The sequence below is a fragment of the Colletotrichum higginsianum genome, chromosome 2, assembly GCF_001672515.1.
Source record: "Colletotrichum higginsianum IMI 349063 chromosome 2, whole genome shotgun sequence".
Lineage (NCBI taxonomy): Eukaryota > Fungi > Ascomycota > Sordariomycetes > Glomerellales > Glomerellaceae > Colletotrichum > Colletotrichum higginsianum.
This window is the reverse complement of record NC_030955.1, coordinates 5,933,829-5,961,615: the sequence shown is the minus strand read 5'-3', so window position 1 is coordinate 5,961,615 and position 27,787 is coordinate 5,933,829. Positions and strand designations below refer to the sequence as shown.

At 54.7% G+C, this 27,787-nt stretch overlaps 14 protein-coding genes across 14 annotated transcripts; 7 read left to right on the top strand and 7 right to left on the bottom strand.

The window, feature by feature from the left end:
- Positions 1 to 340: 340 nt before the first annotated feature.
- Positions 341 to 1,278, top strand: CH63R_03530 (Cytochrome P450 76C3; the record flags this gene model as incomplete). The annotated part of the gene is made up of 2 exons (XM_018298505.1): positions 341 to 499; positions 535 to 1,278. The coding sequence occupies 2 exons, from the start codon at positions 341 to 343 to the stop codon at positions 1,276 to 1,278; spliced, it is 903 nt and encodes a 300-aa protein (XP_018163321.1).
- Positions 1,279 to 1,786: 508 nt separating this feature from the next.
- Positions 1,787 to 3,621, bottom strand: CH63R_03529 (NAD dependent epimerase/dehydratase; the record flags this gene model as incomplete). Its single annotated transcript, XM_018298504.1, has 5 exons — positions 1,787 to 1,814; positions 1,886 to 1,948; positions 2,008 to 2,358; positions 2,517 to 2,823; positions 3,288 to 3,621. 5 exons carry the CDS (start codon positions 3,619 to 3,621, stop codon positions 1,787 to 1,789), a joined length of 1,083 nt encoding a protein of 360 aa, XP_018163320.1.
- Positions 3,622 to 4,940: 1,319 nt separating this feature from the next.
- CH63R_03528 (Short-chain dehydrogenase reductase sdr) lies at positions 4,941 to 5,800 on the top strand (the record flags this gene model as incomplete). The annotated part of the gene is made up of 3 exons (XM_018298503.1): positions 4,941 to 5,202; positions 5,268 to 5,357; positions 5,430 to 5,800. 3 exons carry the CDS (start codon positions 4,941 to 4,943, stop codon positions 5,798 to 5,800), a joined length of 723 nt encoding a protein of 240 aa, XP_018163319.1.
- A 489-nt stretch (positions 5,801 to 6,289) lies between these two features.
- CH63R_03527 (Polyketide synthase) lies at positions 6,290 to 6,782 on the top strand (the record flags this gene model as incomplete). Its single annotated transcript, XM_018298502.1, has 2 exons — positions 6,290 to 6,318; positions 6,350 to 6,782. 2 exons carry the CDS (start codon positions 6,290 to 6,292, stop codon positions 6,780 to 6,782), a joined length of 462 nt encoding a protein of 153 aa, XP_018163318.1.
- Positions 6,783 to 6,818: 36 nt separating this feature from the next.
- CH63R_03526 (Polyketide synthase) lies at positions 6,819 to 7,613 on the top strand (the record flags this gene model as incomplete). The annotated part of the gene is made up of 1 exon (XM_018298501.1): positions 6,819 to 7,613. The coding sequence occupies one exon, from the start codon at positions 6,819 to 6,821 to the stop codon at positions 7,611 to 7,613; it is 795 nt and encodes a 264-aa protein (XP_018163317.1).
- A 137-nt stretch (positions 7,614 to 7,750) lies between these two features.
- Positions 7,751 to 7,951, top strand: CH63R_03525 (Polyketide synthase; the record flags this gene model as incomplete). The annotated part of the gene is made up of 1 exon (XM_018298500.1): positions 7,751 to 7,951. One exon carries the CDS (start codon positions 7,751 to 7,753, stop codon positions 7,949 to 7,951), a length of 201 nt encoding a protein of 66 aa, XP_018163316.1.
- Positions 7,952 to 8,864: 913 nt separating this feature from the next.
- Positions 8,865 to 11,409, bottom strand: CH63R_03524 (Alkaline proteinase; the record flags this gene model as incomplete). Its single annotated transcript, XM_018298499.1, has 4 exons — positions 8,865 to 9,676; positions 9,764 to 10,064; positions 10,128 to 10,448; positions 10,504 to 11,409. 4 exons carry the CDS (start codon positions 11,407 to 11,409, stop codon positions 8,865 to 8,867), a joined length of 2,340 nt encoding a protein of 779 aa, XP_018163315.1.
- Positions 11,410 to 13,067: 1,658 nt separating this feature from the next.
- On the bottom strand, positions 13,068 to 14,573 carry CH63R_03523 (uncharacterized protein; the record flags this gene model as incomplete). Its single annotated transcript, XM_018298498.1, has 1 exon — positions 13,068 to 14,573. The coding sequence occupies one exon, from the start codon at positions 14,571 to 14,573 to the stop codon at positions 13,068 to 13,070; it is 1,506 nt and encodes a 501-aa protein (XP_018163314.1).
- Positions 14,574 to 16,393: 1,820 nt separating this feature from the next.
- CH63R_03522 (uncharacterized protein) lies at positions 16,394 to 16,792 on the bottom strand (the record flags this gene model as incomplete). Its single annotated transcript, XM_018298497.1, has 1 exon — positions 16,394 to 16,792. The coding sequence occupies one exon, from the start codon at positions 16,790 to 16,792 to the stop codon at positions 16,394 to 16,396; it is 399 nt and encodes a 132-aa protein (XP_018163313.1).
- An 844-nt stretch (positions 16,793 to 17,636) lies between these two features.
- Positions 17,637 to 18,261, bottom strand: CH63R_03521 (uncharacterized protein; the record flags this gene model as incomplete). The annotated part of the gene is made up of 2 exons (XM_018298496.1): positions 17,637 to 18,079; positions 18,129 to 18,261. The coding sequence occupies 2 exons, from the start codon at positions 18,259 to 18,261 to the stop codon at positions 17,637 to 17,639; spliced, it is 576 nt and encodes a 191-aa protein (XP_018163312.1).
- Positions 18,262 to 19,006: 745 nt separating this feature from the next.
- CH63R_03520 (uncharacterized protein) lies at positions 19,007 to 21,241 on the top strand (the record flags this gene model as incomplete). Its single annotated transcript, XM_018298495.1, has 4 exons — positions 19,007 to 19,045; positions 19,183 to 19,261; positions 19,394 to 19,437; positions 19,622 to 21,241. The coding sequence occupies 4 exons, from the start codon at positions 19,007 to 19,009 to the stop codon at positions 21,239 to 21,241; spliced, it is 1,782 nt and encodes a 593-aa protein (XP_018163311.1).
- A 542-nt stretch (positions 21,242 to 21,783) lies between these two features.
- CH63R_03519 (uncharacterized protein) lies at positions 21,784 to 22,107 on the bottom strand (the record flags this gene model as incomplete). The annotated part of the gene is made up of 1 exon (XM_018298494.1): positions 21,784 to 22,107. One exon carries the CDS (start codon positions 22,105 to 22,107, stop codon positions 21,784 to 21,786), a length of 324 nt encoding a protein of 107 aa, XP_018163310.1.
- A 2,056-nt stretch (positions 22,108 to 24,163) lies between these two features.
- On the bottom strand, positions 24,164 to 24,994 carry CH63R_03518 (uncharacterized protein; the record flags this gene model as incomplete). Its single annotated transcript, XM_018298493.1, has 2 exons — positions 24,164 to 24,207; positions 24,292 to 24,994. 2 exons carry the CDS (start codon positions 24,992 to 24,994, stop codon positions 24,164 to 24,166), a joined length of 747 nt encoding a protein of 248 aa, XP_018163309.1.
- Positions 24,995 to 26,125: 1,131 nt separating this feature from the next.
- Positions 26,126 to 27,522, top strand: CH63R_03517 (uncharacterized protein; the record flags this gene model as incomplete). The annotated part of the gene is made up of 2 exons (XM_018298492.1): positions 26,126 to 26,149; positions 26,215 to 27,522. 2 exons carry the CDS (start codon positions 26,126 to 26,128, stop codon positions 27,520 to 27,522), a joined length of 1,332 nt encoding a protein of 443 aa, XP_018163308.1.
- Positions 27,523 to 27,787: the final 265 nt, after the last annotated feature.

The window sequence follows — 27,787 nt, the reverse complement described above, 5'->3', positions numbered from 1 at the left end:
ACGTACGGGCAACTAGCTGGAGTATGACCATTAAACCAATCTTGATCATAGATGGCGGAATCGCCGTCCTGACGGTGGCCCGCATTTTGAAACAGCGAGGGATACCATGCATAGTCTTTGAACGGTCTACACTACATGCTACTCAGGGCTACGCAATTACTGTAGTTATTTCGAGATCTTTGAGTCCTCGCCTCAACCAGTACTCGGTTAGCCGAAGACTATGACAATTGATCAGCTTCACTGACAACCTCTACAACGCGCCGTCTAAGGCCGTTCCGCGACCAGCGTCAACGACGAGGACATTCGCTACACGGAGGAGAGCGCAAAGCTGCTCTCCAAGATGCAGCAGCCGGGCTACTTCGCCGAGGACGTGCTCCCCCTTTTGGCCAGCCTGCCGACCTGGCCGCAGCCGTCGCGCAAGGGCGCGACGCGCGACGCAGAATGGATCCTCTGGGTCAAAATGCGCATGTGGAACCGCCTCAAGGCGCAATTCACCGGCGTGCCGCCGCTAAGACCTCTTGCTACGCCAAGCAGATAATCGAGTCCGACTTCAAAGAGCAGGGGCTCGAGGAGGAGGACCTGGCTTGGATCGCGGGCGGACTCGTCGACGCCGGCTCGGCCACGTCCACCGCCAACTTCCACAACATCGTCCTCTACCTCGCCGCCTGCCCAGACGTCCAGGCCACCGCGGCGAAGGAGATCGCTGCCGTCGTCGGGGATGACCGCGCCCCGGCCATGTCTGACGTATCGCCTCTCCCCTATGTTTGGGCATGCATCGAGGTCCTGCACCGCAACACGATGCCGCCGTGGGCGATCCGCCACTTCACCGACGCCGACGTGACGCACAAGGGCTTCGTTAGCCCCAAGTGCCCCGCCGTGGTGTGTGACACGGTGGCGCTGCAATTCGACGAGGAGCGGTATCCCGATTCGTTCGCGTTCCGGCCTGAGAGGTACCTCGGCCACACAGAGTTCGCCGGCGACTATGCAGCCATGGCCGACGCCCAGCCCCGGGACCACTGGACCTTTGGCGCTGGATGGAGGGTGTGTCCCGGCACGCGGCCCGCCAAGAGCAACTTGGCCCTGATGCTGGCCAACATCTTGTGGGCGTTCGAGATCCGGCCGCCGACGGGCGCCGAGAAGGGCGGCAAGGGCTCAGCTATAGACTTGTCAGATGACGCGTTCGACATGTATCCCCTGCGTCAGGCCAGGCCGTTCAAGGCGGGGTTCTGTCTGCGCTTGATGTTGCAAGAGGGCTTGACGGTTGAGGCTGCATTTTGATGTGCAATAGTTGTCATTGTTTACGTTGGCTGCCCTTGATTCAAATGAATATATCTATATCTAGGTAGTATATACGAGTACCCCTTCATTGTTCACTTAGCTGGCCCTTGGTTCACATGAATTATTTCAAACCTAGGTAGAAGAAACAAACATCCTTCGGAGGTCAACACTTAGGAATCCCAACACATTGATATTATTGTAGATTCACTCCCCGTGCCGCCACTATCTCCTGACTATGATATTATCAGCCCAACTACTTCCCCACAGCGCAAATATCAATGTCGAGGCCCTTTGACACAACAGAAATAACGCCCTCGACAAAATCACGAGCTAACCCAGGCGGTATGTAGCCATCATTATAGACCATGTCGAGCGAGGTGCATCCCTGCCAGCTGTTTAAGCACATCGTCGGCTGGGGGCTCTGGATGGCCGAGATACTATGAGCCCTTTCCTATCGTGATGTTTCTGTGCCGAGGACTTTTGTACTTCTCTAGAACCCCCAGGCTGCTCAATACGGCTGATACGACCGAGGGTATCTGCCATTGGGACGTCAGACACTAGGGGTTTCCTCAAAATCGAACGATGAATCAAAAACCCGTTCACTTACCTCTGTTGAAGCGGCGCCCATGTCCAGTATCTGTCTGAACGCAACAGAGGCAGGACGCAGTGACTGTAGCATCGTGTGCATGTCGTAGCCCCTGGAGCTTTCCATGACCATCCTGGCCGTACCTGAAAATTCCCGCTCTGCGAGCGAGCATGGAGCAGATAATCACCGCGTAGGCACTTGTGTTATGTCTGAACTCGAAGAATCTGCTAAGAAATGCTATAAAAGATGCGCATGGCAAGGGTGGAAGGGCTTCCACGCACGGCTCGAGCAAGTAGGAGCGCATATCACACATGAGAACCTTCATGAAGTTGTTACTCCTTATTTCCGACGGGGCCATCTCCCGCATCTGAAGAATAACGGCCGCGTGGAGAGCCGCCGTGACGTTGATGCCGGCGGTCTTGCATGCTGAAATGAGCATAGCTGTGTCTTCTTCGCTCAAGACGAGAAGCTCGCGGCCGGGGTTCCCGGGGTTCCTCCCGGGGTTCAGACGACAAGGAAGACTGACGGACGGCGACGCCGCCCCAAAGTCAAAAATCCACTCCTGGCCCCATTTCTGATGCTCCGGGGACGCCTCGGCAACTGCAACGCGTCCTCGAGAGCGGGAGGAAGTCTGAACATTTCCTCGCCCCACGCCGGGCTGGCCGTCTGTTCGGACGCCATAATGTCGAAGAAACGGTCCATCAGCAGCAAGCACCTGGCCCTATCGATGCGCCAGTGGGACGGCCGCAGAAGCAGCTCGCCCGTGTTGAGGAGGAACCGCATCTCCATGAGACGTGGCGGCCGGAGCTCGGCGAACACCGCCCAGGCCGGTCTTTGCTCGCCCGCGTCGACAATGAAGGTCTCGGACGGCCATTCTTCCAGAAAAGACTCTCGGCTTACGGTTGAAGCGTACAACAGAGACACATGACCGGGTGTAAATGTCGCTGCCGTCAGCGCGTCTGGCCCAAGTCATCATGGTTCGGTACGAAGTTCGGTATGAGATTGATGCTTGTGAAGGATGGGGAAAAAGGGGCCAGAATGGGCGGCGGGCTGTGTCTGACAGGGTCTAGATAGAATGTATCAAGACATGGGCAAGTGTAGCTGTGGGTTTCTTTTATTTATGCCGCCGAAGCTGAAGCCATCGGGAATCCATACGGCGAGGTACGGCACAGGAAGAATGGAAGAGATGATGGGGTCACCGAGACTGTCTCGCTCAGGCTGACACTCCTGTCTGCGGTAGTTGCTAAAGGGGCATGGACGGGTGTAAGAAGAGCAAGGGTCCAGGATAGCGCATTCCCTTCGCCGAGAGAAACATCGGGCGGCCATCAAAAAGGGCAAGCCGTATATATCTATGGCAATGGAGGCGCAAGAACAGGCAAATAAAGACAGGCCCATTAAACAAGCGAGCGATCCGTTAACGCACAGGTGCCAGGACTAACGGCTCTACCCTCCTCAGCGCCGCGTTGGCCGTCCTGGGTCTCCTCCCGGCGCCCATCAGCTCCGTCGGGATAGACCACGACGTACTCGTCGTTCCAGCTGGCCTGCGTGACGTCGTAGGCCCCGTTCATGTGGTAATGGCACACCGTGATGTAGGACGACGTCAGGACGAAGCGACGCAGGCCGGGCTCGGAGGCCGCGGCCTCGAGAGCGCGGAGGGTGAGCACGACGAAGCCGTCTACGACGACGGTGGGGTCGGGGGAGAAGCCGTTGTCTACGGCCAAGTGGACGAAGCCGGCGCATCCTGCGCGGGTCAGCATGCTAGATAATGTAAACAAAGGACATATATACTCACCGTTGACGGCATCGTCAAAGGCCCCCCTTGCTTGGTCAGGTCGAGAACTTCGAACAGCTCAAGCTGGCCCTCGGTTCCGTACTTTTGGTCGAGAAAGTCCTAGATGTGCTGGCACCTCTCCTTGTTTCTGACCACGCCGCGCACTCGGTAGCCTCGCTTGATAAGATGCTGGAATAGCGGCAGCCGAGGTAGGCATTAGCCCCAGTCACCAGGATGGTCGACCCTTGGAGGATCACGGTAGCGGTCTCAGACGAAAATGAAGCCATGCTGTTTGTTGTCCCTTTTTTGCTCTGCCTTCATAAAAATTGATGAAGAGGTAACGAGGACTCAGGGGACTGTCCAATATGATGTGAAATTTTCATCAAGAACCCAAAGGCACGAGCCAGGAATGTGCAGTCATCCATCGTGTGATTGCCTATCCATCTTTCTTCTATTCTCGCCACAACTCTCGCCATCCTCTACGGGGCTTCTGGTGTTTTGGCATGTCGCCACGCTCGGCGGCCGGTCATCGGGACTGGGACTCAGGGCTCGGGATCTGGGACCCGGGACCGGCGCCATTCCGGCCCCGGGGGGTTCTATTGCCCCGAGTCCACAACCCCCACCTGCTGCGGCAAAGGGCTCGCTGAGCAAAGGCTTGGTGGTAAGCTGCCAAGGCTGCATGCATGCGGCACGCTCAGGCCGAGGGCATCCGGCCAGAACGAACCCATTGGCTGCCCTTGCCCGTAAGCCGTATTCAGCCTGTTGATCCGAGGTGCAATGGAAGCTAGACGTGGGGGACATGTATCTCCATAACAGCCAAAGAACTTGATCATGGCCTCACAGATGCCCCGGGCGAGGGAATGGGACGGTTAGGAAGTCATGCGTTGTCACGGGACACGCTCGTGAAGGGTGCATTTTCAGAAACAAGCATCCTTTACTCATCGTGGAGAAATCTGGGCGCACACTCCGTCCACAGATATAGGCATCTCATCGCGTCCTGTTTATTCAGGTAGTGATAAATCGTAAGGATGATGTCGAGACACAACGAGACCCACAGAAGCTTAATAATTCAGGTTGGTTGTGTTGGTCGTAATGTTTGCTCACACCGGCAAGAAAGCCGAGCTTGGAGTTGGTGGTGTTTAAAGGAGTACGGCCCGGCAATCTCTTCAGTCTTCCTCTTTCGCAAAGGGACAGCAAAGCACAAGATACCATACTACTTGATCCCTTCTCACTTTTTTGATCCTTCTCACTTTTCCATCATTTTCCATTTGATAATACCTCTCCGCAACCTACAAGTTGAAAAACATGGCCCAAACCGTGCTAGTCATCGGCGCTACCGGCAACGTTGGCATCGCCGCCATTCTTGGCGCCCTGCGCGCCGGCCTCAACGTGCTCGCCGTAGTCCGCAACCAGGACTCGGCCAAGAAGATCAAGGAGCATGTGAGCGAGGGTCACGACAAGATCACCGTGGTCGAGGCGGATGTCATCTCCGACCAAGGCGTCCAGGGGGTTGTGGACAAGGTGCGAGCGGGAGCCCTGCCAGCCTTCCAGCATGTTTTCTCCTCTGGTATTATGAGCATTCCCTCCTTTTCCCCTCACTATGCCCCCTTTCGACTAACACCGGCTCTGTAGTGGGAGGCGGGTACACCGAAAAGACCATGCTTGAGGCAACCGTCGCGGAGCTCCGGGAGTTCATGACGCACAACTTTGAATCCAACTATTGTAAGTCCCTACCACCTTGTCTCTATGTATTAATGTAATACTCCTTACGCAAGTCATGCTGACAACCCCAAGCCGCCTACCACGCCACTATCCCATACCTCCTCGAGCAGAAGGACACGCCATGCACCTGGACCACCTGCACCGGCTCCCAGGGCGACAAGGGGGACCGCGCCCTGCCGGCCATCTCCCAGGGCGCCATGTTCTCCATGGCCTACTCGGCCATCAAGGGCCTCGCTGACACCAACGTTCGCTTCAATGAGATCTACCTCGACCAGCGCGTTGAGGTCGACGTCGTTGCCGAGGAGCACGGCACCATGAAGTCGTCCATCTTTGGCCGCGTTTATGCCAACATCCTGGCCAAGACAGACGTCAAGGGGTGCCGCGTCCGCGTCGAGAGCGAGAGTGATGTGGACAACCTCCGGGCTCAGAAGCATGAGGCTTAAGGATGACGTTCCTCCTATTCACGCCATGACATACAGTCAGAGCCTTGGTAGTTCATAAAGTCACAAGGATAATGAATTATTGATCACTACACATTTGAATGTGTTCCGTGAAACTTTCCATATATCCTCTGTAATCTGTAGTTCCTCCTGAGCAGTGAAATTTTCAAATCAGTTACACATCAGGTTGATGATGCAAGCCCATAACAAGAGTGCGCCCTGTCTCGATCCTTCGGAAATATCGGGGGCAAATCAAATGAATTTCAGCATCGGTCAAGCACCAAACTTGTCGAAGATAGCAAGACGGCTCGAAGGATTCACACACACTGCCCAAGAGTGAGCCAACACCGAAGACTGTACTTTGGTGACCGAGCCCCGGCGAGCCACCCAACTCGTAGATACATAGTTAGATACTCTTGTTCACACCCAATCTGAGTGCTCTCTTTCTCTCACTCGAGGACAGAATCCCCCCCCCCCTCAACGAAAGCAAACATGCCGTCCGCGCTTGCAACGCTAAACGAGTGCGTCTGGAGCGACTGCCTCTCGGCACAGCAGGGCCGCCAACACAAACCATTCGGCCGAGGCCGCCTTCATTACGCACCCCCACGCGCCCACGCAGGCTGACAACTATAGAAAAGTCACGGCCAAGGCCGGTATCTCCCCGCTGGATGTGAGCTACGTCGAGCTGCACGGCACCGGCACCCAGGCCGGGGACTGCGAGGAGGCCCACTCCGTGTCGGATGTCTTCGCCCCGGCGGGTCCCGGTCCGCGGCGCAAGAAGAAGAAACGCCTGCGCCTCGGCGCTGTCAAGAGCAACCTCGGCCATAGCGGGGCCGCCGCCGGCATCGCCTCCTTCATCGAGGTCTTGCTCATGTACCAGAACGGCGCCCTGCCGCCGCAGATCGGCGTTGCCAAACTCAACCCTACCATGCCGCCGGACCTGGAAGAGCGCAACGTCGGCCTCAACTGGGAATACTCCGAGTAGCCCCGCACCGACCGGGCTCCCGGCCGCCTCACCGTCATGAACAGCTTCGGAGCCCACATCGGAAACACCACTGTCCTCCTGGCCGACCCGCCAGAACGCTCCGCCGTAGTTGAGAACGACCCCCGCTCCGTCTTCCTTCTCGCCCTCTCGGCCCAGAGCAAGTACTCTCTAAGGCTGAATGCTGAGGCTCTACTAGCGTATCTCGACGGCGACGGCAGCGAGACCGACCTCGGTCATCTCTCCTACACCCTGGCCGTGCGGCGCATGCACCATCCGTTCCGCATTGTGGCCTCGGTCAAGGACATGGCTGGGGCGAGACGCTTCCTCTCCACCGAGCTGGACAAGATGAGAGAGCAGCCGCAACAGATCACCTCGGTGCCGTTGAAGAGCCCGACCGTCGCGTTCGCCTTCACCGGGCAGGGTGCCTTCTACGAGGGCATGGGCGCGCGGCTGTACGCCCACTGCGCAGTCTTCCGCGAGGCGGTGGATCGCCTCGACCTCCTGGTGCAGTCGCTGCACCTTGACGACGTCGGATCGGTGGTCCCCATCATCGAGGGCTCTGTCTCCCGTGATGAGGTCTCTCCCGTCGCATCCCAGCTGGCCATCGTCCTCATCGAGCTGGCCTTGACGCACTACTGGGCCGCCCTCGGCGTCAGGCCGTCCATGGTCATGGGCCACAGCCTTAGCGAGTTCGCCGCCCTGGCAGCCGCTGGCGTGCTCTCCGACCTGGACGTACTCCATCTGGCCGCCGGGCGCGCCAAGCCGATGGACACCCACTGCAAAGCGGACACGCACGGCATGCTGGCCGTTCGGTGCACCCCGAGCATCTGAGTGAGCACCTCGTGGGGCGGGAAGACGAGTACGAGGTGGCCTGCTTCAAGGGGGAGTCTGATCTTGTCATCAGCGCGAGCAGAGAGCGGCTGGAACTTCTATCCGGCGTGCTGACAGCCGCTGGCGTGACTTCAACCATGCTCAAAGTTTCGTACGCCTTTCACTCGGAGCAGATGAACCCCATCGTGGCTCCGTTTCTCGAGCTTGCTGAGCACGCCGTGTACAAAGCGCCCCGAATCCTCATCATCTCACCGCTGCTGGCCGAGTGTATCTTCGACAGCAAGACGCTCAATCACAAGTACCTCGGCCGGGCAACACGGGAGCCAGTCGACGCTTAGGGTTAGCATATCTTAGTCCCATGAAAGGTAGATGGGACACAGGGTATCACACACCGTTAGTCCGATCTCACAGTTTACATGTGTAGCCGAGTGACATGGATTAATAACTTCGGTCGCTAATTACAACAGTATAAACCCTTAGTTTCGTGCATTACTCCCATTTAGACACCAATTCCTGTCCTTCTCGAGATGGAGGAAAACCACAAATGCCCCACGAAGACGCTCTTTCAGGCCATGGCGAATCTTTCAAAACAGCACCCTTGTGTGTCATAATGATCTGTAGTTGCAGGAATAGCATATGGGGAGTCATTGGGATTCTCAAAACGAGAATTTCAGGAACAGTGATTATGACCAAAGTACAAGGCTCATGAGCAAGCTGACTGGTGAAGTCGAATGTCATCGGCAGGAAAAAGGCAGTCAAGGCAACGTCGGGGAGTTATGCAAGCATTTGCAACACTCTACTCATTGCTAGATCAAGCTTTGTTAATGAATATCTTCTCCTGCATAACGCTGCCTTGCACAGACTTGTTGACGTGCTGAGAATCTTTCTTGATGAGGGCGCATCGATCAACAAACCTGATGAGTTCTTAGCGGCTCCGTTAGGAATTTCCTTGGTTTTTAAAATGTCTGCGTATTTGGATTTCTTTGCAATTGAGGGGCAGGCATCTCAATTGTGCGTGAATTTTGAAAATTCTGAAAGAGTCGTGGTGAGGGGGAAGATGAGCGATTTCACTATTACCTCTAAGATGATGGATCAGTTTCTACGGAATACCTGAACCAGAAATGGATAGATAGAGGGCTGGAAGCCCGAGATAGGAATTTGATTAGAAATTACTTCCCTCCCTTACTGAACAGAGCTATGCTTGATTTTGTTCTCCTTGGCCGACATATCATCCCTTACAAGTGCCCCCCTTCAGTACTCAGCACCTGCGGGAGGCGGACATTGCGCGCCATTCGGCACCACGCCGCTAGAGCCGCCAGAGACCCCCTCTCCGTTAACGTAGCACACTCCCAGACCTTTATGGCAGGGATTTCCTGGGCCCGGGCAACAGTATCCGTACTTCTTTTTGTTGAAATTGTCACAAGCAACAGGGACAACCGACACCGGGGTTGTGGGCCTCAACCGGGCCTCGGATGTCGTCGGTGTTGCAGTTGGAGCAGCGCTGGAGCACGAGTCGCCCTCCTGTCTGCGGCAGACGCCGTTCATCGATCTGACGCCGTTCCAGACGACAGGCGGGCCTCCCTCGGCTCGCACCCAGGCAAGACCTTGGAGCAGCTCTTTGACCTTTGATGCCACCTTGCCGGGTTGCTGCAGTTGTGCCTTGTACTCCTCTTGGGCCATGAGCGTGGCAGCAACCCCGGCGACGGTGGCCGCGGCGACGCTCTCGGAGTAGTAAAGTCTGTCCGGCTCCTGCTTCTCCCTTCTCTTTCCGACCAAGATTTCAGCCACTCTCCAGGCGCAGTAGCCTATTCCCGACGCGGCCACAGTGACACCATCTTCTACTGAGCCGGGCGACCAGTTATAACGGAAACCCTTTGAATTCACTGCGTTGACGGCGATGAGGGCTGTGTCTTTGGCGAAGGCGGCAGGATATTGATTGTTCGCCTCGGAGCCCCGGTTGTTGTTGGAAATTCCGGTTGGTGCGACGAGGACGATGTCGTCTTCCATCATCTTGACAAGGATCTCTTTGTACGCCTCGATGGCTTCCTTATCGGCAATCGGGGCTTTAGAAAGTCAGTATTCTACTAAGCTAACATGCTGCTCGTCTGCTTTTGGATGCTCAAGATCAAACAGGTCAATCCGTGACTTACTGGTATAAGACAAGCTCACCACAGCCTTGCCCTTGATCCCGCGTCTATGGACATCATTCTTGACCATGGCCAAGGCAGTGAGCATTTCCGTAAAAGTGATAGCTTGCATCATACCACTCTGACCGGAAAGTTTAACCATGATGACGTTTGCGTTCTTCGCCACGCCGTACTTGGGACCGAATATCTTGGACGCCATGCAAGTGCCATCTGGATAGCCCATGTCGGGGTCGTCATCAGTGGGTGTTTCTGCGGCACCTGGCGCGTAGATAAACTCCTTGCCGCCCACGGCTTGCTTGATGTCCTGGCCAAGTTCCGTGTGGTTAGCAAGACGGGACAAGATACGAATAGGGATTTTGGAACTTACTGGACTCTGCAGATTCATCCCCGATCCCAGGATGTAAACTGTGACGCCCCGGCCTGCCACCTCATCGTACGTAAAATCCGCCATTCGTTTCCCTGGTTCCTGCGAAACGACGGACAGCTCGAAAGGCTTCTCTTCCCTCGGGCTTCCATCATATCCGATCTGCCTCACAATCTTCTTTGGCTGCTTGGCGACAGTCAATGGGTCCGTCAAGATGGCCGGAGGCGACCCGGAGGGACCGGCAACGTCGTCTTCTTTGAATGGTGGTTCCGATTGAAGATCGTCCATTTCGCCCAGAATAAAGTCTTTGCTAACGGACTCAAGCTTTCCCCTCCCCGCGTTAGTTGCTTGTATAGGTGTACAGGTGTCAGACACTTACCGATGCTTCGTTTGAGAGCTCACTGGCGGCTTCTGGAGACAAGGGAGCAGTTAAGAACAGAACGCTGTTGTCTTCCTCGTCCTCGACAGAGACCACTTCAGACCCAGCCGCATCTGAGAGCCTGGATCGTACTGACGCGAAGGAATCGTCACCCGATTCCGCGTTGTTGAACCCGGGCACAATAATATATTGGGGGACTGGGCTGGAGCTAGACGAGATGTATGACGTAGTGGAGTATGCAGCAGTAGAAGAAGTCGTGAAGGAAGTCATATAGGAGCTTGCCAGGGATGTCACAAGCGGCTGGGTAGTGGTCTCCAGCTCCCTAGACTTTTGGCCTGTTGCAGTAGGCTGTCTCTCTTCGGGGACGTCGTCCTCCGGTCTGTCATTCTCCGGGCTGTCAACTTGCTGTGGTTGTGAACCAGCAAGCGAACTGAGTCCTGAAGCAACCCCTCCAATTCCGGTGACTAGAGCAACGCTTCCGGCTGACATACTAAAATACTGGCCGGCGAGGAGAAGGAACCCCCCGCCAACGCCTGCAGTAATGATCATGCCCACAGCGGCATCGGATATAACGTCGCCATTCTCAACAGTCTTCGGCGCCGCGCTGGCAGTGCTCGTTGCAGATGCCGTCTTGGACGGAGTGATCTGAATAGTTGGCGTCGTCCACATGTCCCATCGGCTTGTGATCGATGCCGATGACGTGTGGTTAGTGAACCGGCGCAGATGCAAGAGCACATGATCGTGTGGTAGTGCGAATATCACGTCGGCAAAGGAAACAAAAAGGAGAAAAACAAGCGCTGCGTGGGTTTGCATCGTGACCAAAGCAAGTATAATCGTTAGGAATGAGCAAACGCAGTGCAGTTCGGTGCTGAGATGAGTGAGAACGCTTATAAAACTGCTGGGCATTGCAAGACTCTCATCTTGCGAAATATCGGAGGTGCATTGTCACCAAACGTTGGTTTAATTACGATGTACATATTTTAATCTATGTGAGATAGCGGGGAAGTGTATATAGTTCCTTGTAGTATCATTAGAGTGCAAGCTAGTGCTGACACTTTGCCTTTTCAAGGAACAGAAATGTTAATTTTTAGACTATAGGTGCTTACTTATGAACGCGCGTCGAGTCAGATGGAGAAGAATTCATTTCACTTCAACCAAGCAGGAGTCGTTGCAGGCAGGACGGCCTCGGAATACTAATACTTACCGTGTGTGAGGAGTCCGTTCCGTTGGGGGCAGTATTGGAGAAAGGTCCAAGGGAAAGGGGGGTTGCTTCAGGTCTTTTCAGGACGCCTAGTGCAGCAGCAATCTTTTGGGGTTGGATCCTTCGTCTCTCGCTCTTCTGCTTTAGGTTTGCCCTCCTCACCTCAACCTATTCACAACGTGCCTTGGATTAACAAGGAAGGGCAATCATTATACTGTTTATATATACTACCCTTTTAATGCCTATTCCAGACGTCTGTCAGGTTGTGTACGGACACCAGCGCAAAGCAAATAACCTCCCCTCCACAAGACCTGCCACAACGACAAACCTCACCTCATTACCCAATCCAGTCAAACCGTATCCTGATTGGCAACAGCAGCGCAGATACGAATTTGAATTCGAAGAGACAAGCGTCAAGTCACCGCCAGTTCATTGCTGTAGAATGCCGCTCTCGGCCCAGCATCGAAGGCTCCATGCGGAGGCATCGGCGCCAATCACAAAACTGAACCTGCGCGAAACCGGGAATGCCTGCATGAACCGCACGCAGGAACAGGAACCTCTGCAAGCTTGCCTGCACATCCTTTTTGCCCAAGCCGCGCCCCAGCAGTTCGTCGCTTTGCTCCACTGGCTCGTGCTAACGGCTACAAACACGAACTTGCGGGCTCTTTGCTTGTGTACCTTTCCCAGCATGGCTCTGACGACATGCCAGACATGGCATGACTCCCGTTGGTCTATCAGATGTTACTTACTGCGTCAGCGCTTGCTAGAGATTTGGCAGGTTCGATAAGTCAGGTTCATTCGATTTAGGGACGTTTGCGAGCTGGCTGATTGTCAAAGAGCGTCTCATGGAAGTACAAAACCCCGTCATCCCCTACAGTCCCTCGCCCTGATTTTCTCCATCCAACACCATCACATCCACGGTCGCATCTCTCCTAGGAGATGCCGCCCCCCTTGTCTCTCTCTCGCTACGTGTCGTGCCCAACATCTGTGTTGTGGTCGACATATGTATCGTCACTTCTGGGACCACTCCCAGACACAAGTTGCCAGATCTGCCTGGCAATACAACCTCGGGAATCATCCTGCTATCCGACATCTGTGTCGTAACAGCTATCCTCGTGTAATCAAGGTACCAGATCTGTCTGGCAATACAACCTTAGCAACCATCCGGGTGCGCGACATCTGTGTCGTGACAGCCACTCCTCCAACAACAACAACCCCCTCTCCCCATCCTAGGATGGATGTTCCAGATGCGTTTGGCATTGGCACAAGGGGGTAGTGTGGCTCCTCACTTCTGCCCAAAGCGGCTGGCGACATCAATGTCGCGAAGCAGGCCTTGAGGTGGAGGGGAGACTTGGAGACCGGGCTAGCCCCCTCCCCACCACTGGAAGAACCACTCGAGGATGCTCTGGTCCTCCGTAACCTGGCGTTTAAGCGCTTGCCAACGCCTCTCACTCGGCCGAAGCCCTTTGCGATTCCGCAAATGGCGGCCCGAGGCAATTTCGGAAAACTCCCCTATCCTTCTCTTCACATTCCACGATACCTCCTCTAGCTCCAGTAGCAATGTGTCCCAGTTGTCAAAGTACCACAACGCTCCATTCGGTTTCGCCCCCGCCTTGACCTGCTCTAGGTAGTTGGCGAAGTCGGCCAGGTTCGAGTGGGCCGCCTTGATGTCTGCGATGGCCTTGGCGGTGGTATCGGCAACCGCCTCAGCGTCCTGTTGGTGGTCTGATGTGAGGTACGTCAAAGAATACAGAACATCTTCCACCCACCACGGAGGTGGTTCCGAGGTGTTTCCCACGGCCTGCCCAACGGCGACGATGAACTTTTCGTATATGGCTGGCGCGACCAGTGAGGCGGCGACGATGCCAGCGTGGGCGCCCTCGAGCGTCGTGACCATCGTTGCCGTCGTCTCGTTCCAGGAGGGCATCTGGTCGAGAAAGGCGTCGCAGATCTCCTCGGCGGTGGTCTTCCCACTAACGCTGCTCTCACCGGCAAAGGGAGGGAACTTGTCCCTTGCTAGCTCAATCGCCGTGATTGTGTCCCGGACGTGAAACAGCATTCTAAAGAACCAAGGGGCCATGTAGCCGGTTGTCACACTGGCGCTGACGAGGTTGTCGTGGGCGACGGTAAGATGATCCACGAGCACCCGGCACCACTGCCTCGATGATTCCGGATCCGCTTGGCTAGCCCGGTAGCAGAGCTCTATGGCCTCTTTCAAGTATTCATCTAGGGCGACCGTCGGCCAGAACACGTGCTCTTCTCCCGCCGCAGTCTGGAGGTGGACCATGTTGATAGAACTCACTGAGGCATCGTACGCCTTGGTGACGTTATGCAGGGCTTCGACCATCATGACCCGTCGGGGGGGCAGCTCTGCCAGGGTTTGGTAGTAGAACTGCTGACACCGTGCCATGAGGGCACTGCATGCCATGCCGACCAACAAGGCAATAAGAACGGAGGCGCAGACACGCCACGTGAGTCTGGATACGTAAGGGTGCCTCGGAATCTCCACGGCGTCCGAGACGACGATCACAGGATCGAAACTGATGACATAACCTTGTTCGGCATCGTGGGTGTCGGGATCGTCAGGCGAGGTGGTGACGACGATGTCGTCCCTGGTGAAATGGACGACGGTAGCATTGTCAGAGCAGGGCGACCTGTTGTGAAAGCAAAGCGACACAGTCTGCATGCCCAGGGGGTCCGGCAAGATCGGCGCTAGGTCAAGCCTGTAGCAAACAACCATCTCCGAGTCGCGGTTATGAAGTTCGTGGTCTCCAGGGTCGTCCAAGGCCGACAGCGCCGAAGAAGAGGAAGAGGAAAACGGTGAAGAGCGGGAGGGGGGAGACGAGGAGTAGGGAAAGGGAGGTTCCATGGTTGATGTGGTCAATCTGCTGTCGAGCTTTCTGCTGTTGCGCCTACCTTGGAAATGTCGTAGGACGATAGTTGGAAGAATCGAGGTGTTGATCGAAGAGGAAACGAAAAATATCGTTCTCTTCTTAATGTCGGGATTCTGGCCCTTCCGACCTCCCATCTCTTGGCTGCTGTTGGGTCCTGTAGTCTTTGTTTGTTGTTGCTGGTCCAGGACCAGGACAGGAATAGATTGTGCGTAACAAGAGAACGATGCAAACAGACGGACGAGGACAAGGGGGAAACAAAAACATGGGCAGACAAGAATAGCGCAACATCTGCGAAAACAGGTTCCTATCTATGCCGACGCCCATTCCCGCCGGGGCTATAAACACACAGCTAGATCATTGTTCTTTGAGCCGCAACTATTGACGAGGTGCAGCCCGTCGAGCCCATCTTTCGGTGAGCCGTTTCCGAATCAAGCGCTGATTGACGTTTTCCAATTATTTCTGAGGATAGCAGTCAATACTATTGCTGAGATTGAGATGTCTTTGAGAGTGGGGCTGCCTTGCAAAGACAAGGACAAGACGGACGATGAAGAGGTGCAAATCTAGACAGGCATCACGCAGTCATGGTCCTGAATCGGCAATACAAGAGAGAGAGTGCCGACGCAGGGACGGACACGGAGATGGGGTGTCTCCGTGTCCGTCTGGGCCCCGGGTCGTTGGCAACTTCGAGCGAGAAACCGGCAACATAATTAGCCCCAGTTCCAGTCCCGTGTCCACCGCACCTGTTTGGACTCGCTGGAGCCCCGAGGCGCCTTTTTTGTTTACGTCTTTCGTTGTCGCTGTTCCTCGTCCAAGACATGCTCCCTGGTGAGGTTGTTGGCACAGGCGTAAACGATATATCGTTGATCTGGTGATAACCTCACTATTGTTCGACTCGGTTGGTGCGGCTATGAGAAAGGGAAGGAAGGATAACAAGCAAGGGTGCCCTGCCGCGGGCCCGCGAAGTGGGTGGGTGGCCCATAGTGGGGCACCCTCCCTTAAGTCCGATATGCCAATTTGGCAGCCCCGATTCCTGCAAACCAACAGAGGTCAATCGCGGAGATCTGCTGTTACCGCCGCCCGCCGCTTGTGCCGTGACAACTCCTGTATAACGTATCTGAAAACCATAGCGACCAGCGAAAGTTGCATCGTCGTAGCATTATACTACATGTAAAACTTTGTTAAGTGCTAAGTTTATGTATATTGATGAAAAGGCATTGAAATTGGGTCGCCTGACTCCTGTGCCAGGAAATCTCTACATTGGGCGAGAAGATCCGAACCCTGGAGATCCTCGGACTCAGATCCAGACTCATATTCACTCATATTCAGACTCAGCGTCAAGACGGGATCTTATATCCTCATATACGGCAGCCATGGAGGTGTACTTTCCCTGCCAAAAATCCTGAATCAGATCACCAAAAGTTTTATCCTCAGTTAGAGGCATCTCATTTTTAATGATCTTTTGAACCCTCGTAGGTGCATAAAGATCAGCCATAGGAATCTGGCTGAAACGAATAGTGTAGATGCATGACGCCAATGCAAACTGCTCAGTAATTGGTCCAGCCGGCAGAGTCTCGTAACCCTTATTCAACTTGCAGAATGACTCACTCGCAGCGAGAAGTTCTTCGCCTATCCTGACGCATGTGTCGAAGTCGGCGAGGCGGATGTTGGCTGGCCGGTTACATACACACCTTTGAATACACACACAATTGACCCATGGTACTTTCCACAATAAGTCCTATCTCCAACACCCTCCGTAGCGCCCTTCGTGTGCGTTATATACTTCAACTCACAGCTCTTACGGCGCGCGATCCTGCTGCCGGCTAGCCTTGTAGTCGGTCAGCCACTGCTGCTGCCACTGATAAAACCTGGTCTGCTCCTCTGCTGGAACCGGTTCCGGGCCGTGCCAGACCTTCTTGGCCGCCCCGCTGTCTTGACCGACTTTGAGCTCGCTAAGGACCTTGTCTACGTCCATCTTGCGCCAGTGGGAGGAGAGAAAGGTCGTCAGGCTCCTCAGCTGACGCCATTTTGTTGGGAAGTCCTCCTCATCAGGCTCTTTGAAGGACGCATCTGGCGCAATGAGGCGCGCTTTGGCTAGGTCGTCGTCGGTGACGAGGTGGGCTGTAGGCTCAAGCGGCATCTTGCACTTGTACCGCTGCAGCTGCCGGCCGCGCTCGGCAGCAAGGACCGATCGCATGGTGGCTGCTGGTGTTTCGTGATGCCTTACTGCGTCAGCTTACGGGGACCACTACCGTGACGTGTTTGATGCTGAAGAAGCGGAAGCGCGTTGCCGGGGGGCCGGATCCGCGCGGTGCTGGTGGTGCTGATGACGATAACGAAGGGGGGGCCGGCAGAAGAGACATGCAATGTTTGTGTGTGTGTATGTTTGTTTCCGTGTGCGATGGGTGATGGGTGATGGGTGGACAAGTCCAGGCCTGTCGATACTATGTTGGGAAGCCAAAAGTTGTCGATGAGGTTTGCTTGCATGTGGCAAAGGCCGTGTGGGTTTGAACGCAGGTGGGCGAGGAGTTATGTACTCTAATGACTGCTTCTGCCGTTTGAAAGCCAGATTCTTCTTCTTCTGCTTCCTCCTCCTTTGTTCTGGTGTTGCCCGGCACGATACGAATCGAATCGAATCGAAACGAAACGAACCGACACGACCGCCCACCCGTCCTCATCCTTGCTGAAGTGCGTGGCTCAGGCGATGGAATAAAACACATTGAGCAACAGGGCAGGCGTTGGAAATGGTCTGATGGTTGACATCTAGGACCGGCCGCCATTTACTGCATGTCTTGCCCGCTTCAGGTATCACACATCACACACAGAATTATGTTCGTGAACCTACAACACGTCCTCCTTTCAATTCTGTCTTGATGTAGAACCATTAGCTGTTTTGATCTCTCTCCATCTCTCTCTCCCCTCCCCCCTAACCCCAACCACCTCTCTGTAATTCTCATTATCTCTGCAAGTCGAGCCCCGTCCATCTTCCTGCCTCTTTTCAACCTCGTACAAGTGACTCCCCATTCACTCAAACGCAGCCATTACCAATCACATGTAGCCTTCAGCTCTTGCATCCTACTAGCGACGTCTTTCCTAGAGGGGGTGTCCTTGGACATCCGACTGAGCCGCAGGTGAAACCTTTTATGGTATACGCTGCGACACTCGCGGTTGAAGAGGCAGCTGGCTACGCCGCTAGTGATAGAGATGGTGTCCTCTGCCCACTCGTCCCGGTGTCCTCCTGCCACGGCGACATCGCGTTTCCGGATACGGCGCGTCTCGCTGAGCTTCTCCTCCATAGCAAAGAAGATGGAGGCCTGCCTAGACTCCTCATCCTGCTTCTCCATAATATCGTCATACTCCAGCCCCATGTATTCGTACAAAGTCGGCACCTCGACGCTGTGGTGGTGGTTGTGGTGGTGGCTTTCAAGAGCCGTCGTTGAGCTCAGCATAATGCTGTACACTTGGCAGATTTGCTCCGTCCAGACTGCAGTCTCGTTAGTAAGCAGCATTCTTAGGTGTTGACAGAAACATACTTGTAATGGCGTCAATGTGATGATTCTGAGACATGAATGGTGGGGGTGACGACGGTATTGCCGCACTTAGATGAGACTGTCGCGTCCAAATGGTGACAAGCAGAACCACAACAACAGGAAGCAAGTACCACATCATTACCGCCTGTCGTCCTGTATACTATGTGTTTCTTTGTATGACGACCAAGGAATTCAGCGTCAAGTATCTGGCAAGCTGTGAGAGATGAGAAATGCAAGCTGAAATGGGCCCAGACTTGAAAAGAGGGACATGAAGAGGAGTTCTAGGTATGCACACACAGCTGAATTTCGATGCGGCCAATTTCAATGTCCTGCGCTAGAAGGAAGACAGGCGCTCAGTCAGAGGAGGTCCGGGTTGGTGGTGGGGGTATGAAAAGATGATCCAAGCAGTCGTCGATCAACCTGAGACCGAAAGCCGTTGTAGTCCCATGTTCTCCTTTGAAATGTGTCGTCACCTCACAGGACTTGCTTCAGCCCACCCGGCTGGTCTCATATAGGAAAAAGGGAAGAGGAGGAGGGAGAGAGAGCGAGAGCGGCGGCCAAGCCGAGGACCATGAGACTCCCTCCTCCTCCAAGGGCAACAAAGACAAAACAAACAAGTCCGAGCGTGGATAGGAAGAGGAGGAGGGATTCTCGTAGTCTTGGGCTTGGCTTCCACTGGCTACTGGCCACCGACCTGTCGATGAGACGAGATGAGGCGAGATGAGATGTGACTCGGCCCCATCGATGGGACGAGACCACGGACCCGTCGGTGAGATGAGACCAGATGAGATCCGACCCGTAGATGCGATGAGATGAGCTGAGATGTCTCCTAAAGATAGAACAAACGTTGCTCATCGGCCTGAGTCACACTGACCTCCAGCATGGCGACGACCGCTTTCAAGGCCGTCGGCAGGATGGATGTGTGTGATTGGAACTTATTGAGACATATCTTCTGCCTCACCTCCCGTCTGACTGCAAGATATCGGGTGACTCTGTCTAACTTCCTTTCTTGTACGTCTACGCAGCTTTCCGTCTCTGCCCGAGACAACTTTTTCAGGCTCAAGAAACCTCACCAAAACCCCACATCATCATGGAACTCGACGAGAAGTACGCCCGCGCCGCAGAACGCCGCTTCAGTAAGTGTTTTTCTTTTTGTTGTTGTTCTCTCGCCTGGTGTTATGTCCATCCATCCACGACATGTGATTCTCAGAACTGACGCTCGGGAACTAAACCCGCATAACAGAGGCATCCCAGCAGAAGAATCACAGGCAGCATCAGGGAGACAAGCAAACATCAGAGCCGCCAGTTCAAGGTAAGGAAGAAACCATCAAATCATTACATGCCTGCCCTCCATCCATCCATTTGATCTCCCTTCAACTGAAGCTTTGTCCACATACTAACTAACAACGTCAGCTACAGGATCCTATCAACACTCCTCCTCCAACCTCCATCAACCGGCTGGTTCATCATCGTCATCTAGCCACCCATCGAAACAGGCAGGCGGCCAAACTCCGCCGTCTGGCGAGCGATTGGCTAAGTGGCAGAGACCTAACGCCGTATCAGACGACGACGACGACGACGACAACGACAGCATCAACATCAACACCAACAGCCAAGCCCGTCACCAAGGACCACTGCCCCATCCAGCAGACACAAGCCACCGCGTGTCGTACGTCCAGGTCAACAATCGCAATACTAGTAACTATCACGTCCAGAACGTGCACCACCAGGGCCGACAGGAGGGGGGGAACTCAGACTCTTCTTACTCGCACCGCATCAAGGACAACCAAGGCACGCCGCACCACCACCACCAACACCACTGTCCAGCCGCCCTAGCCACAGAGGGCTTCGCAGCAAGGCTCTTACACGCCGTTGTTTTCGCCATTTCGCGCGTCATCTTGCAGCCTGCGCTGTGGTTCGTTGACCGCGTCGGCTTGCCCATCGGCTTAGCCATCCTCATCTTCGCAGCGCTTCTACAGTTCTCAATGCTGGCGCTTACCCACGCGCCTGTGATCGGCAGCTACATCCCCGTCCCGACCGACGTGCTCTGCGTCTCGATGGGCGTTTTGTGCCGGGCGGGAGATGGTTGTGGCAGCGGCAGTGGTGGCGGCAGCAGCGGCGGCAACACCCCCGGCCAGCATCGAAACCCGGCGACGACATCTTGGCACGTGCCGCCTCTCACGGCAGTGCGCCCCGTTAACCGCACAATGCCTCCCTCCCTCCGTCTTTCCGTTCCAGGGCTCGACATGCTGGCCGACCTGTCGGCTGACATTGAGGTGCCTCCCAGCGGCCGCGATATCTTCAATCACGCGCACTTCTTGAAGGTGCAGCAGGAGAAGCAGCTTGAGCTGCATGAGATCCGCCAGAAGGTGAAAACAACCAACGAAATGGTCTACGCTGCGCTGATGGGCGCTGCCACGCGCGCTGCGCGTCTCCGTCAGCATCAGCAGCAGCAGTCGTCTACTAGCATCGACAGTCTTGTCCCGTCTTGGTGGTCTCGTCTGGCGGGTAGCATCGACAAGAAGGCCCGCCGACAGGCTCAGAGACAGACCAAGGACGTCAGGAGCATCTTGAACGCTCATCGGGTGGCCCGGGCAGCGCTGCTCGACAGCGGGTTATTTGAGCATCGCCTGACCAACGAGTATGACTCCAGCATCTGCAGGCTGCGCGACAACGCACGCAGGGAATCAGAGCAGAGCATCCGAGTGAAGAAGCATAACGCTGCGCAGTCCAAGACTGTCCGGGACATGAACAGCAACAACAACAACAACAACAACAATAATAATGACGAAGACGACAATGAAAATAACGACAGCAATGGTAATAGCTGGTTTGACACCCACCGCAAAGCCCTTCTGGTCTGCGAGGGGAGCCGCTTCGTACTGGCCCGTGTCGAGGGGCTGGTCCGCAACGTCAACGCGGACATTGCGTGGTTGGGGATGGCTGTGAACCGGCTGGACGGGGTGCAGAAGCAGCTGGACGACAGGGAGCTTGGGAGCGCGGACGTGACCGATCTCGAGCTGGAGGTCGTCACCATAGCAGAGGAGTACCGGACGTATCTGGTCGAGAAGTACTACGAGAAGACGCCGGTTGTGTCGGGCTCGGCCGAGTATTGACAGCTGCGGTCATGGTATACTAGACAGTGATGAAGATGACGGTGACGGTGATAGTGGTGGTGATTTAGGATTGTTTCAAGAAGTTGATATTTCTGGAGCTTTGTGACATTAGATTGTTATTGTAGTAGTAGTTTAGTAGGTAGAATAATGCATGACAGCCGGAGAGGTGCTATGTGTACAGTTTCGAATAATTCAGGCTGGACAATGATTGCCTTTGCCTTCCATGCTCGTCCCAAGAGCCGCAAGTATAAGAACCCCACCTATCCATTCCGTAACGTGTCAAGATCCATCTCCATCATCCAATACAAGACTCTCCAGCCATTTGTTCATATGAATGTTCATGCACAAATCCTAGGGTAAATATCATCATCGTATCTTATAGCCAGTCCTTTTTTGTTCCTTTTTCTTTCACTTGGCTCTACAAAGTAACAATTCATAACTGTAAAAGCAAATCCATCTATCCCAGAATACAACTCGTCAGACTCGTGTATCAAGGCCGGGCCATCCGAGCCACTTGACACTCCACTAGGCTCCAAGAGCTATTATCCCCTCTTCTCGTTTGCGGAGCTCTGTTCCATGAGACGCATGCGCCATTGGAGGTCCAAAAAGGACACGTCGGCTAGTAGGCAACGCATGCGCACAAGCATCTTCATATCCTCCTCCTTCTGTTTCTTCATGTCCTCCTCCTTCTGGCTGTTCTTCTCCTCGGTGACGGCACGCTGATCGGTCATTTGTGGCACATCAGGCAGCTGTTGCTTCTGCTGCTGTGCCGGCACTTGCGGATTCCGAAGGTTGTAAAGCTGGTCTTGCAGTTGTTGGCTCGGTCGCACACCCATATCCGCACTTGGGGCCGTCGAGAACAGCATCTTGGAAAAGGGTGGAGGCGGAGGGACTGTCGCTGGGGGAGGCGGGGGAGTCGGGGGAAACATCGGTGAATGTAGATCGTTCGGGGAAAAGGGAGATCTGTAACGTCGGGCACCCACTTTTCGCCCACCCCCCCATTTCGCCCACCCATAAATGAGGCTATCCCCATCATAACCACCAAGTTCAATTAACTATTGACTTCGTCTAGATGCCACCACAATACAGCTTTCAGCTTCACTAGGTAAATCAGACTCGCTGGATTCATCCGTGATACCCTCTTTTTCGCCAGCCTCAATTTGAGCCTTCTGGATGTCCTTGATATTGGCGAACTTGGTGTTTGGGTCGATCTGGACTGTCCTTCTTTTCCTTGCTGCATTATTGGTGACTTGGGCCTGCAGGAGCTCAAGATTATGCTGGGCAGTTGCCAGCTTATAGGACTGCTCGCTGAAGCCTTTTTTCACCTTTATGAAAAGGAGGCGTTGAGTACTAGCATCATTATCCAGCTCTGTGAATAGCTTCAACTGGCCAGCCAGATCCTTCATCTTCCTTGGCGTCGACCATGCCACTGCAGACGATACAGAAGCCCATCCTTCAGCTCCCCTGCCTTCCTTGACTTCCTCCTTGCCTCCAGACTGCCCTTTGCAGGTCTGATGAGATGATGCTGATGGTGTTGGTGTTGATGGGAGCAGCAGACGACTCATAAGGGGCTTTGCCATAGAAACAGGCCATAGTCCAGTCCATTTCCACCCACTTTTAATGTTCTGGATCGTCATCCCTGCCAGGGCAGCCTTATAATAACAGCCTAGGAAGTTCCTCTTGCCTACAACAGTAGAGTCATTCCAATGACTAAGGTATCCAAGCTCCTTCCTATAGGCTGCCTTTAATGGGCCAAAGACTGACTGATCAAGTGGCTGGAGGACATGGGAGGTATGTGGTGGTAAGAACAATAGATGGATGTTGTTTATATAGCAGAGCCACATAAAGTCCGTCGTTGTATGGCTCCCATGCCCATCCAAGACCAGCAGTCTAACCTCCTCCTTGCCCTGAGGGACAGTCTGAGGGATGAAGACCTTCTGCAGCCATTCAACTGCAGTGGCATCTGTTGTCCATCCATTCTCTGTTGCTGTAAACTGCCAGCCTTCATAAGGGCCAAGATCCAAAGGAAACCACTGCTGCTGGACTGTTATACCCTTATATATAATGAGGGGATGCAGTCTGTGGCCCAGGGCAGAGATGCATTCAATAATAGATACCCATGCCCTTGATCCAGGCTGTTTCTTGCGAACAGACTTCGTCTCAGACATGCCCAGCACCAGCCCATTAGATCCTTGCCCCTCAAGGATACCAGTCTCATCCATGTTGTATCTGTTGGCTGGTTTAATGCTGATGATCTCTGGCATGGCGAGATGCTTGAACCAGTCCCTGATGACCTCAGTAGATGCCCCATTAACACGTCTAGAATCGATAGGGCGACTTCTCTGGACCTTGACTGAAGGATTCCTATTCAGAAAGGCTGTTATCCAACCTTTCCCTATAGGCTCTGTATCCCCCATAGCATGGAGGATCCTCTCTGCGAATAGCTTCACTTGCAGATGGGTTGGAGCAACACCAAGGGCATGCTGAATGCGAATCCATTCAGCCAACTTAGCCTCCTGACCTATAGAGAGTCTCTGATGGTCAGCAAAGGCAAGTTGCCTTGGTTGGCAGCCCTTGATGCGACTGCGAAGTGTTGAACGTGGCACACCCCATTCGATTGATGCTTTCCGGAGGGACTGCCCATTGGCGACTGCTTCCAAGGCCTGATTGACCTCATACTCGGTATATGCGCTCATAAGGGCAAGAAAAAGGTATGCTGAAAAAATGAAGCCATTCGGATAAAAACTGTAAATGTTGTGATGGTTAGAAAAAGGAGGAGGTTGGAGGTTAGGTGTGCTGATGAGGGATTTATGGGTGGGCGAAATGGGGGGGTGGGCGAAAAGTGGGTGCCCGACGTTACTTAGCGCCCAGACCTGTGGCTTGGACCAGTTACATGTCAGCCTTGATTATGATTCTCCCATGTCACGCAGCGGGACATGAGGTGAGAGAAGTTGGTCGATGGGGAGCTGATGGAGAGAGGGATGGAAAACCGCACAAGGGCTGCGAGGTGAGGAGTTGAGTGGGTGGGTGATAGAGTAGAAGACATTCACCAAACGAAACGCCGCGCTGCAGGCGGTGCTTGTGGACACTATCCTGCACTTCACGAGACATGCCCGAGATGTTCTCCAGGCTCGGAGCTGCCAGTCTCGACACGTGGGATCTGGCGCTCGCTGTAGTCTCAGCCGAGGAGAACCTGGACACCTGCGCTTGAGGCACAGGCTCAAACGGCCCAGATTGAATCGACGATTGGTTGGGCACCAGGGGCAGATAGGTGACGGTGAGGCTCGGAAAGTCGCTGTTTCTTTGCGTCTGGGTCGTATAAAACCCGGTGTTATTGTTGTTGTTCATGATATCGTTCCGAGCGCCGCCAATGTCAACTGCACTGAATTTGTTGTTGCTGGTAACGGCAGCAGGAGCAAAACGAGCAGCAGGAGCATCACCACCTGGGACGACAGCACCGTCTGCACCACGGCCGTCGTCGCCGCTATCGTCCAGCTCGGATGGGTGGCGTACAAAGTACTCAGCCGTGATGCGCTTCTGGTGGGCCGTCATGTTCTGGGGCTGCACCGTGTTCATGGTGTTGCGTGCGAGCGTGGATTCGTTCTCGGCAGCAGAAGCACCGGCTCCATACGCCTGGAGCTTGCCCTCAGCGACCCACAAGTTGCGGAGGATGGCCTGTTGCTCTTCAGGGAGGGCGAGGATGTCGAGGTGTGAGGCCTCGGAAAGGCCCTCAAGGAGGTGGTTCGGCGCCATGATGGCTTTGGCGGGGGCAGTCGTCGTGGGCGACGGTTCGTGACTTGCTTCGTTCGACAAGGAGGCGATGACGGCGGGGAGAGAGAGAGAGAGAGAGAGAGTGTGCGTGTGTGTGTGTGTGTGTGTGTGTGCTAACTGGTGGGCTCTACTCTACTAGAGGAGGTCTAGGATCGACGCGACTGTGCGAGTTGTTTAATGGGAGAGAGAAACAGGAGCTAGCTGGATGATGTTCGAACGGGTGGCTGTTGGCTGAGCAGATCATCGATGGCCATGGTCGATGCTCCTCCTCCTCCGCCGTGGTGCATGAAGACAGGAGGACGAGCGGCTGGGCTGGGCTGGCTGGCTGGTTGACGGTGACGGCGAGACAGAGAGGGGCGTTGAATGAATGAATGAATGAATGAATGAATGAAAATTGCGTCATGTTCATCGGAGGCGATGTATCAGAAAAGATTTCTGGATGGCCGTCGGTCAGTCGGTTAGTCGCAGGGGGGCGCAGACAGCAGCTCCTGCGTGGCGCATTGACTATGTGTGACAGGGGACAGACAGCATAGAAAAGAGAGACAGAGAGAGAGAGGGAAAGATGGAAAGTGACAAAAAGAGAAGGAAAGAGACGAAGACAGAGTCCATGTTGTTCAGGGGTGGCCAGGACCACACGTGACAACTTCTCTGTCGTTGTGGCAGCGTCGACAGTCTTGATGCTTCCGTTTGCTGTCTTAGTCTTAAGTCGTGTGGGCGGTGTGAGTCAGTGGGAGAGAGGGAAAGAGGGAAGGAAGGAGGGAAGGAAAGGGGGAAGGAGGGAAGGAAGGAGCAGGCATGCATTTCAAGTGAAAGTCGGCAAGAGATGCTAGGCCGGCTTGATGAAGAAGGGGCCATGACTGACCGACTGACGATAGTATTGCATCTATCTCTTGCATTCATCCGTCTTTCCATCTTTCCATCTTGTTTATCCCGTTCGTCCTGTGGGAATTTTCCCACAGACACTCTGTGGGTCTGTCTTGATATCTGCAAGTGTCGCAAAAACGACGCCGTTAATTGCAGGCAGCAATTAACGCCTTATATCACCTCCGCAACAGCAAGACTGTATCCCCAGAGCCCCTCGACTGCAGACTCGAACGCAGGCCACCGAACACGATGTGCATCTCCAACTCAACAACGGTAAGAATGAAAGAAGCCTGGCCATGCATGTCCCAAACTCAGCTAACAACAACACATCCGTCCAGATGGTCTGCGGCAGACCCATCGCCAACCTCCAGCAGCGAGGCACGCGCATCACCTTCTGCGGTTCGTGTAACCGAAACATGTACCGCCATATCGCCCGCGTTAAGCCGCAGGAGGGCCAGGCCGCCGCCAAGGGCTGGACCAAGCTGGCCGGAAGTATGCACCTCAATGGCCACGGCGATCTCTTCAAGCGCGTCGTCTGGCCGCTCGTCCAGAACGCCATGGGCGCCCGCCTGCGCCTTGTCATCAAGGCCAACGCCGCCGTCCGCCAACAAGACCCTGACATGGACGGCGTCTTCTGCCTCGTCTACCAGCCCTGGGTCGACGCCTGGCTCGACCCCTTGTGGGAGCCCCCGGACCTCACCCAGCAGACGGCTGAGCGCATTCTGAAAATCCGGCGGGATGAGAAAGAGGAGGCCGATACCAACAATCGGCGGCGAGAAATGGATAACGACGGCAACAATGGCAACGAAAATGGCAACAATGGCAACAATTGCAACGATGGCGGCGGCGGCTCCGTTTCGCAAGGGCACACAAGACAAAAGCAACAACAACAACCTCAACAACGCCGCGCCTCTTCCATCGCCTCAGTCGACCCTCTTGATAACATGCCATTTTCGTCCATCAAGTGGAATACCATCTCTTGGGGAACGGACTCGGCGCCCCAACGGGACAGGAACCGACCGGCCGTTGCGCATCTACTCCCCGAACGCCCCGCCCATTCGACGAGCACCGAGAGCCTTGTTGCCGCCCGATTGGACGCGTGGGCGGCAGCAGCACTCAAGACGACCCAACAGGCGCAGGGCGAACCCGACGCCCACCACGCCCACGTCGTAGCACCCTCGTCGCCGCCGGCGCCTCAGTCCACCGTTGTGTCGTCGCGTTTATTCAACGTCACCGTCCTGGCCGAAGAATCGGCATCCTGTGTTGGCCTTTTTGCTCCCGCTGATCGTCGTCGTCACGGCCAACAACAACAACAAAAACAACCTGGTTCCCGAGATGACGGCCTGCAGCAACCGTCAGACCATGAGGTCGCCCTAGCAATCGCAGCTCTCACGGTCTCTGACTTTAAAAGAGAGCTGGACGTCATCCTGAACCAGCTTGTCGACCTGGCCATCCGCCTCCGGGAGCTCGACATGCCCGCTGACGACGGCGAAGACGCCGTAGATCGCATAGCCCGCAGCATCGTGCGGAAGGAGGTCCAGACGGAGCGCAAGCGACTGCTGCAGCTTATTAGGTTCACATTGGGTCTTCGCGCCGGCCGTTCAGGACTTGACAGCACTTGTGCGTTCTGGTGGTTTGAGCTGTGAGTGTGTATGCATGTGTGTGGGTGGGGCTTAGCGAATGCTTGACGATGGACAATGTGATGGATATAACGGACGACGAGATAACAAGGTTGGGCATGATAAATGAGAAGATATAATGGATACAACGGACGAAAAGACACGATGGATGTGATGGACGGGAACATGATAGAACAGGTAGAATACATGGATGCACACACAGGGAATGCAATAGGGAGTACAGGGACTAGTACAGCTAGATACATAGGGATAGTTAATTCAATAGATAATG